Below are 10,029 nucleotides of genomic sequence, written 5' to 3'. Positions count from 1 at the left end.
CTACCCTTTGCAACATCATGGATGGAACTGGAAAGCATTATGCTGAGCGAAATAAGCCAGGCGGTGAAAGACAAATATCATATGATCTCACCATTAACAGGAATCTAAACAAACCAAACAAGCAAGCAAAATACAACCAATGACACTCAAATATGGAACAGGCGGTCAGGGCCCAGAGGGGAGAGGGGAGAGAATCATAGGGGAAAAGGGAATGGACTCACATCAACAAGTATAAAAGACACATGGACAATAACTAAGGATGGGGGGTGGAAAGGGGAGGGAGGCGGGGAGCATGGGGTGGGGGGCGGGCAGCGTTGGGAATATAAGACAGAAACCTGTACTTGAACAAGAATTAAATAAAAATTATATTTAAAAAAAATGAAGGCTAAACTAGTTGAAATGAAGAAAAATGCACAGAAAACCAATAGTGAAGGAAAGGAAACTGGGACTCAAATCAAGGGAGTGGACCAGAAGGAAGAAAGAAATGACCAAACAGAAAAGAATGAAGAAACAGGAATTCAAAAAAAAAATGAGGAGAAGCTTAGGAACCTCCAGGACATCTTTAAATGCGCCAACATCCAAATTACAGGGGTACTAGAAGGGGAAGAGGAAAAGCAACAAGTGAAGAACTTATTTGATCAAATGATAAAGGAGAACTTCCCCAATCTGGCAAAGGCAATAGTTTTCCAGGAAATCCAGAAAGCTCAGAGAGGCCCAAAGAAGTTGGACCCAAGAAGGAACACACCAAGGTACATCATAATTACATTACCCAGGATAAAAATGAAGGAGAGAATCCCAGAAGCAGCAAGAGATAAGGGGACAGTCACCTACAAAGGAGTGCCCATCAGACTGTCAGCTGATTTCTCAGAAGAGACCTTTCAGGCCAGAAGGGGCGGGAAAGAAGTATTCCAAGTCATGAAATCCAAAGACCTACGGCCAAGATTGCTCTATCCAGCAAAGCTTTCATTTAGAATGGAAGAGCAGATAAAGTGCTTCTCAGATAAGGTCAAATTCAAGAAGTTCATCAACACCAAGCCCTTGTTATATAAAATGTTAAAGGGACTTATCTAAGAAAGAGAAGATAAAAAATACGAACAGTGAAAGGACAGTAAACTCACATTTATTAACAACCACACCTAAAATAAAAGCAAACCAAGAGGACAGCTAGATCAGGAGCAGAACCATAGAAATGGAGATCACATGGAGGGTTAGCAACAGGAGAGTGGGAGGAGGAGAAGGGAGGAGAAGGTACAGAAAATAAGTAGCATAGTTTGTAGGTAGAAAATAGACAGGGGGGAGGCAAGAATAATATGGGAAATACAAAATCTAAAGAACTTGTGACACATGGACATAAACTAGAAGAGGGGGAATGGTAGGGGAAGCGGTGTGCAGGGTGGAGGGGAGTGAAGGGGGAAATGGGGCAATTGTAATGGCATAATCAATAAAATATATTTTTAAAAAAGAATGCAAGAAAGGGTACTCTTAAAATGGACTGTAAATCCAAGCAGTCTCATTCTAAAATCCCCTGTCTTAACCCAGAGCAGGCATACACTCAGGAAATATAACTTCTCACTGCCTGGCTGCCTTTGAATTTTGGTGCAGCTGAAGGGGCCTCACAGTCTCTGTGTCACTCACAGCACAGAGGTAAGAGGCAGAGTCTTTCAACTGCAGCTCCTTCAGAAGAAGATAACTGTATGTATCAGAGCGACTAAGGAATGAGGAAAAATGACCTCTTCTCTGCAAACCATCCAGAACATGGTAAGAGAGAAACATGGGTGTTCCACCATCACGTTGTTGGTACCAGAACAGCCCATTGAACGCAGACGTCTGGTAGCTGCAGTTGACCTGGACAGAGGCTCCTTCCATAGCTGTCACCTCGAGGGCCTGCTGAACGCTTTGTCCCTCTGTGCCTATGAGAAGACACAGGACTGTTACCAAGGCAGTACTCCTGGAAGCTACATCAGTATTTAAAAGGTTTGTTCCCATGTAGTCACAAAAAACTGCCTTTGGTAGAAGAGTTCCTTAGATAGAAACAAACAGTGCTAAAAAAGAGCAGGAAAAGGATAAGGACAGTGACGAGGACCAAGACAGCACCACATAAGGAAAATGTATATGGGGAAAGATTCTTTCATTAAAAGTGCGAGAAGTGACAACCATTTAATTTAGCTGTAAGAAAGTGATTTTGAAAATTTCCAGCTATGTTGCCTATGTAACTTGAGACTTACCTCCCATTGTCAGAAAGACATAAAGAAGGAAAACTCCCCACATCGGAGGCAGGACACCAGGAGCCAGACACTGCATCCTGCAGCACAGCACAGACACTGCATCACGGCACATACACAAGGGGAGGAGCTCCTTTCCTGAGTGGGTGACTTTGAGCTGCCCCCTAAGCTGCTCTGGGTTCCCTTATTCAAGTGTATCTACATGCCTATTTTACAGATGAATGCACAGGTTTTAGTCCAAGTGATTCTGTGAACATTAAACAACAGAATTGTGTGCAAGGATCAGGGATGAGAAATGGGAAAATGGCATAAACCAAGGGCAGAAGTGATCAATTTCTCTCTAATGAGTTTCCCTTTCTACACACATGTTGTGTGTGTGTGCTAGTGATGATGGTGGTGATTTTTGTGACATTACTGAAGAGATGGGAAAGGTTTTCTATGACCTAAATGTATCTCCCAACAGTCAATGAGATTTTTTTATAATCTTTTAAAGATTTTATTTATTTATTTTTAGAGAGAGGGGAGGGATGGGGAAAGACAGGGAGAGAAACATCAATGTGTGATTGCCTCTTGTGTGCCCACAACCCAGGCACGTGCTCTGACTGGGAATCAAACCTGTGATCATTTTTGTTCACAGGCTCGCACTCAATCCACTGAGCCACACCAGCAAGGACAAGATATTTTTTAAATATCTAAAGAAATACAATATGTGTATGAATATAGAGAAAGAAATGTGAAACAGAAAAGGAAACCATTAACTTTACTTATTTCAGAAGGTTGAGATTTAAAGAAAGTGGTGAAAATGTTAACCTTTTCTCATATCTCTGTTTCATTTGACTTGTCACTTTATATATAACCAAATGAGAACTTGAAAAAAGGAAATGGAAATAAAGGAAGGAGAGGCAAAAACTATAAGGAAAGGGAAGGAAAGGGAAGGGAAGGGAAGGGAAGGGAAGGGAAGAAAGGGAAGGAAGGCAGGAAGGAAGTCAGGAAGGAAGGAAGGAGAGATGCTATACTTCAAACTATTTCCAATCATCAGAAAATAAAATTATCTTTTTCACTTTCAGTTTTTTCAAGCTAACGTACCCTTCACCTACAGTATTTTTGCTACAGGAATTTACATACCTAATGGGCCCTCTGGATTGACTCTCTGTTTGCTCCATACACCACATACAGTATAGTACTTGGTTGTAACACAGATAATACTTCCATCTTGTGGCCAGATGTAGTATTGCAATGTTAAACACATATGTGCACGGGCGCGCGCGCGCGCACACACACACACACACACACACACACACACCAAATACTAATCATCCTCCCTAGTAATTTTGAATTAAAAGGAATCTTAAAAATCATACAGTGTTTTCCCAGTTCCATCATCTTCCTGTGGAGGCTCCTGGAGCTTATATCACACTCCAGGTTTAATTTCTTCACTTCTAACCAGTTCCCCATTATTACTCAGATTAACATTAACTTTTTTTCTTTTGTCCTCACCCGAGGACATTTTGTTCATTGCTTTCAAAGAAAGAGGGAGAGAGGGAAACATCTACTGACCACTTTCTCATACATACCCTGACTGAGGAAGGAACCCAAAACCTGGCTATGTGCCCTGACCAGGAATCATTCAGTCGACCAGATGACACTCCTATGACCTTTCAGTTGACCAGAGGACACTCCAACTAACTGAGCCACACTGGGCAGGGCAGACTAACATTAACTTTTATTAACATAAATAAATGATACCCAAAGTTACTGACACTGTATGTGCACATGGATATGAGAATCAGTTTGATATCAACTTGATTCCTGGTAATTTTAAATTGGAAGTTCATATTTGAAAGCACAGCTTTTTATTTTCTGCCCACAGTGTTTGATACGTGTGGTAATTTCTCTTACTCATTTACCCAAGTTGTTCTTGAGACCCTGCTCTGTGCCAGGCAAGGTACTAGTGTTGGGGATTCCACAGAGAGCAAACCGACCTCCTCTGGTGAAGCCTACACTCCAGTGAAGGGAAACAAACAATAAACGAGGCTACTCGCCACAGCCTAACTTCCAAGGATCTACTAGAAATGTTCTCTCTCAAAACAAAATAATGAGGATTTGGGCAGGGAAGATCTCATTAAGGAAATACTTTGGAGTAGAATTTCTCCTGAGATTAGAATTATTCTTCAAATCACCTGACAGTGGTTTCAAATCTCTTGACAGTGGAGTTTTTTTTCCTTTTGTATTTGGAGCAGCAAGGCAACAGATGATGAAAACAAATGTCAAATATGACTCAAGAAATATAAAACTCAATCTCTTCAAAGAGCCCTGAAAGGCAGACACTCTTGGAGATTCTGAATATTTATTTACCAGGTAAACTACTAAAAGAATCCTTTTTCAAAAAGATTTTTCTTTTTTATTTATTTATTTTTAGACAGGGAAAAGGAGGGAAAAAGAGAGGGAGAGAAATATCAGTGCCTGGTTGCCTCTCTTGCACCCTCTACTGCATACCTGGCCTGCAACCCGGGCTTGTACCCTGACTGGGAATACAACTGGGGATCCTTTGGTTCTCAGGCCGGCACCCAATCCACTAAGCCACACCAGCCAGGGCCTAAAAGAATCCAAAGCCTTCCCAAAACAAACATAGGAGCCCTTCACAATACGCTAAGCTGAATCTCTGAAGGACATCTCTACCTCTGCTGGACCATCTCTTCAAGGTCAGCCAGCCTCCTGCACAATTTCACATCTCTGTATATGAGTCTAAGATGATGAAAACACAATCCTAAGACCAGCACCTTTCAGAATGAGGTCACTAACTATGAAACTTAAAATTCTCTGTCATTTGCTTCAAATGTTAATTTAACAAGTCTCTTTTATTCATCGTCTTCCCCAACTCCTTGCCAAACAGCTAGAATTAATGTTCTCTCTTCCAAATGTATGGAATTTCTTTTTTCATATTGAGAAAATTACTCAAAGAAATCTTAACATTATCTTATTTTTAGCTCCTCTGGCTTTTTTTCTCCAGTGCAATGATAAAGGGCAAGATTGGGCAGTGATACAGTCATAGAGATTGTGAAGAAGATTCTTTAGTAATTCTGCAAATACAAGCCAAATGGGTAACCTTTTCTTTCTCCAGTGAAAAGGACACTAAGTGTTTTTTCTTATCCAAGCTCTTTTTTCAAACTTGGTAGAAAGACAAGAATATCCTGTAGTGGAAAGAGATAAAATATGTCTAAGCCACCCCAAACGCTGTCCATTTTCCTAACTCTGCCCTAGCTCCACCAGGATGTCTAACAATCAATGCATGTGAAGGAAAAGGAATATTTCTAGCAACAGGTTTGGGTTGGATCTTCTCCTGAGAGTAAATAGCAGTCCTATCCTCGTTTGTCTCACACAACACTGGGCCAGTCTTTATCCCTCACCTTCAGGATCTCATAACTGCTCACTGATGGCCCAGATCACACAGTTCATTATAGAAATCAAACATTTTGAATGGTTGGATGTTCTTACACCAAACTGGCCTCATTAGGAGGGTCCAGGTGCACAGAAAGCAGCCTATTCCATGACCCCACCACTCTACACAGTTCTCTAAACAGCATGCTTGGAGAACCAACTAAAAACCAACTTGTCCTCATCCTCTCAGCACCACCTTTCACCCTGTCCCCACAGCCTCTGCCTAGCACATCTGGGATAATTGCTTTCTAAACGTGTATTGTTTATCCTCTAATGTCACTGGGCCCTTGTTTTCAGATCGTTTCTATATTGAATGGTAACCGTGGCTATTTTTGTGAGCTTTTATATTTAAATTCCAACTATTTTACATGATTTTAGCAACATCAAATAGTCTAAAAGTGGGAAAATTTTAAAATACTTTGCCCTGACTGGGTGGCTCAGTTGATGAGAACATCATCTCATACACCAAAAGATTGTGGGGTCAATTCTCATTCAGGGCACAAACTTAGGTTGTAGGTTCAATATATTATGCATAATCTTAATCTCAACTCTTTCTCTTTTCTATAGCCTAGCTAAAGAAATAGGAACTAGTCTTCCCATCTATCTTCAGATAAACTGTGTTCTGAAATTCTGAATCTCAGGCAGTAAAACTCTGGTATTTCTTCTATCCTTGCAGACTAAGGGCATGCTTCACATTTTCATTTTCAATGGACCCTGAAGAGACAGCTATACTAAGTATCATCAATACTATTAATATCTATTAAATATTAGTATAGGAATTAAGTAATCTTAGAAAATAACCAATATAAAATCTCTCAGAATTTTCTGATGGAGACTAAATTGGCAAACATGTGAATACTTACATGTTATTTGCATTTACACTGTTACCACTTTAATTGCTTCCTGAAAATAGTCATTTAAATTTCAAAGATATTTCATAGTTAAATGATAGTGACTGTATCTCAAACCCTAGTGTGTGTATATTCAACAAAAGGAATGAAATAAGCACATTTTATTCCCTATCTTTTCTTATCATTTGAATTAGGTATTTCAAATTCTTTCAAGGCATATACATCATACAAACTAAAGATCAAGGCCTGTATTAATCAATGCTTTTATAATAAACAATAATTCATCTGTAACTCTACACCAGAAAATCCAACCTGAACCATTGGACCACATAAATCTATCAATCAACATAAATAATATCCTGGAGCAATAAGAAAGGGCTAATGTCCATTTCATTTGTTATAATAAAACTAGACGTGTATTGCATAAGAATCAGATAGTCCCTTGCCAGCCAGATGAGCCAAGAGTCTGGTAAAAAACATCAAGCAGAGAAAGAAGCACTGTGTCAGATCAGTGCGATGTGGCAACATCCCTTCAATCAGCCTTTCAGTCATTCAGAAAATAATTATCACTTGTACAGTGCAAGATGGATGATTAATGGAGAGTATGTTAAGAATTTAAGCAATGTCAAAAGAATGTGATACGTGCTCTGGAAAGCATAAGCATGGTTCTTGGGAATCAGGAGAGCCTTTTTAAAGGAAATGTGGTGAAGGAAGCATTATGTAAGTGAGGAAGCAGAAGAGGCAGCCTGTGCACAGGAGCATACTACTGAGAAAGCCCACAGGAGTCCTGTGCCATTTAACAATGACAAAGTATTGTAAGGTGTGAAGATAATAGGTAAAAGTGATGTGTTGGAGTGGTGAGGGCCAGATAATAATTTTTTGCATGCAATTGTGAATACATGTGATTTTATTTATTTATTTTTTAGATTTTATCTGTTTATTTTTAGAGAGGGGAAGGGAGAGAGAAAGAGAGGGAGAGAAACATCAATGTGTGGTGACCTCTCATGTGCCCCCTGCGGGGGACCTGGCTTGCAACCCAGACATGTGCCCTGAGTGGGAATTGAACTCATGACCCTTTGGTTTGCAGGCTGGCACTCCATCCACTGGGCCACACCAGTTGGGCAAGAAGAAGGGATTTTAGCTGAGGGCACAGAGAAGACATTGCAATGATGGTAAGTGGAGGGAAAGTAGATGTAGTAATAGTGGGATACACATTCCACATTGCTCAGCCTCAACATTAGCCCCTCTTTGCTGAACACTTTTTGGTTGGAGTTGTAAGTCCTTCTCACTCAGTTCTTTAATCTGTCAAATTCCGCTTCTGAGTATTTCCCCATAGATAAGTTTCCATCCATCTAGGAAACAAACTAGCCTCTTCACTGTTTCTCTTATCAAGTAAACCAAAATAACTAATGATAACACCCTCTTCTTTAAAGAAATTGTTTTAATACTATTCATTTTCTCTCAGAACTCTTAGGCATATTCATCAGACAGAAGCACTCTCTCACCACCCCCCTGTGTTGTCTTTCCCTTGTCTGACCTCACCCTTCATCTTAGCAGAGTACAGAAAGACATGGGAGAGATGATGAACACATCCCTGGACACCGTGGTGACACATTTCATCCTCTTGGGCTTATCTCATCCCCCAAATCTGAGGACCCTCCTCTTCCTGATCTTCTTCCTCATTTACATCCTGACTCAGCTGGGAAACCTGCTCATTCTGCTCACCGTGTGGGCTGACCCAACGCTGCATGCTCGCCCCATGTACATTCTCCTCAGTGTGCTCTCATTCCTGGACATGTGGCTCTCCTCAGTCATTGTTCCTCGTCTGATATTGGATTTTACTCCTGCCAACAAAGCAATCCCATTTGGTGGCTGTGTGGCTCAGTTGTATTTCTTTCACTTTCTGGGTAGCACCGAATGCTTCCTCTACACCTTGATGGCCTATGACAGGTACCTGGCAATATGCCGGCCCCTGCACTACCCCATGCTCATGAATGGTAAGTTATGCACCATTCTTGTGGCTGGAGTTTGGGTGGCTGGCTCCATCCATGGATCTATCCAAGCTGTTCTGACTTTCCGCCTGCCCTATTGTGGGCCCAACCAAGTGGATTACTTTTTTTGTGACATTCCTGCAGTATTGAGGCTGGCCTGTGCTGACACAACTGTCAACAAGCTCGTGACCTTTGTGGATATTGGGATAGTGGCTGCCAGTTGCTTCATGTTAATTCTACTCTCCTATGCCAACATAGTCCGTGCCATCCTGAAGATACGCACTGCGGATGGGCGGCGACGGGCCTTCTCCACCTGCGGCTCCCATTTAACTGTGGTCGCAGTCTTCTACGTCCCCTGTATTTTCATCTACCTCAGGCCAGGCTCCAAGAGTGCCTTCGATGGGGCAGTGGCTGTATTTTACACTGTGGTCACTCCATTACTGAACCCAGTCATCTACACACTGAGGAACCAAGAAGTGAAGTCTGCTCTGAAGAGAATAACAGCAGGTCGAGGGGCTGCAAGTGAAAATAAGTAACTGCAGCCTGAGGACCTACCTACATCTCCATTGCTACATTCTTCTCAGCTACTGATGCATGTGTCAAAGATTCAACAAGTATATGTAGTTTAGGTTTAATTGAATATAATTTTACTATGAAAAGATTTTTTGCCCTGGCTGGTGTGCCTCAGTGTATTGAATGTTGACCTGTTAACCAAAGGGTTGCCAGTTCAATTCCCAGTCAGGGCACAAGCCTGGGTTGGGGACAAGTTCCCCAGTATGGGGTACAAAAGAGGCAACCATTCATTGTTGTTTGTCTCCTTCTCATTCTCCTTCCCTTCCCCTTTCTCTAAATATAAATAAGTAAATATATATTTTTAAAGAAGCTTCTGTTGTTACATTTATCCTCAATAAATTGGCCAAAACTGTTTTACACTTTCTCACCCATCTCTTGGGAGAAAGCACATTCTACACAAATGTCAACTAGGAAGAATAAATGCTCTATTAGGGGGTTATTCCAGGCGAATTTGGAGAAAACCAGCATGATGCTGTCTCATCTCCCTTCACCCATTTTCTTCGCACCGAATTTCCCAAGCCCCTAGACATTCAGGATTGCTTTGCCCACACCAAAGAAAAGCACTTGGTGTGAATCTGTGCATGGATTGTCTATGTTTCCTTCCAGGCCCTCTCTATCCCCCATATACTAGTTAGCCAAATTCTACTAAGGAATCCACAGTCAGATCCTAATATACTTTATCTCCTAAGATATCATCTCTACCTCTTTCTTCCCTCCTGGCCCCATTAATTTACCTCCCATTTTTTAATTTTTTAAAGATTTTATTTATTTTAGACATAGGGGAAGGAAGTGAAAAAGAGAAAGAGAGGGAGAAAAACATCAATGTGTGGTTGCCTCTGGTGCACACCCTACAGGGCACCTGGCTGGCAACCCCAGCATGTGTCCTGACTGGGAATTAAACTAGTGACCCTTTGGTTCACAGGCCATCACTCAATCTACTGAACCACATCAGCC

At 41.3% G+C, this 10,029-nt stretch overlaps 1 protein-coding gene across 1 annotated transcript; it reads left to right on the top strand.

Annotated features, from left to right (window-relative positions):
* Positions 1-8,081: 8,081 nt before the first annotated feature.
* Positions 8,082-9,038, top strand: LOC118982649 (olfactory receptor 10G2). Its single transcript, XM_037039801.1, has one exon. The coding sequence runs from the start codon at positions 8,082-8,084 to the stop codon at positions 9,036-9,038; it is 957 nt and encodes a 318-aa protein (XP_036895696.1).
* Positions 9,039-10,029: the final 991 nt, after the last annotated feature.

This window comes from Sturnira hondurensis, unplaced genomic scaffold, assembly GCF_014824575.4.
Source record: "Sturnira hondurensis isolate 20B ecotype Veracruz unplaced genomic scaffold, ASM1482457v3 Scaffold0025484, whole genome shotgun sequence".
Taxonomy (NCBI): domain Eukaryota; kingdom Metazoa; phylum Chordata; class Mammalia; order Chiroptera; family Phyllostomidae; genus Sturnira; species Sturnira hondurensis.
This window is presented reverse-complemented; position numbering and strand designations above follow the sequence as displayed.

What these genes read in the sequence shown, in the direction of transcription:
- LOC118982649 (XM_037039801.1), top strand. Translation starts at nt 8,082, where the DNA reads ATGGGAGAGATGATGAACACATCCCTGGACACCGTGGTGACACATTTC.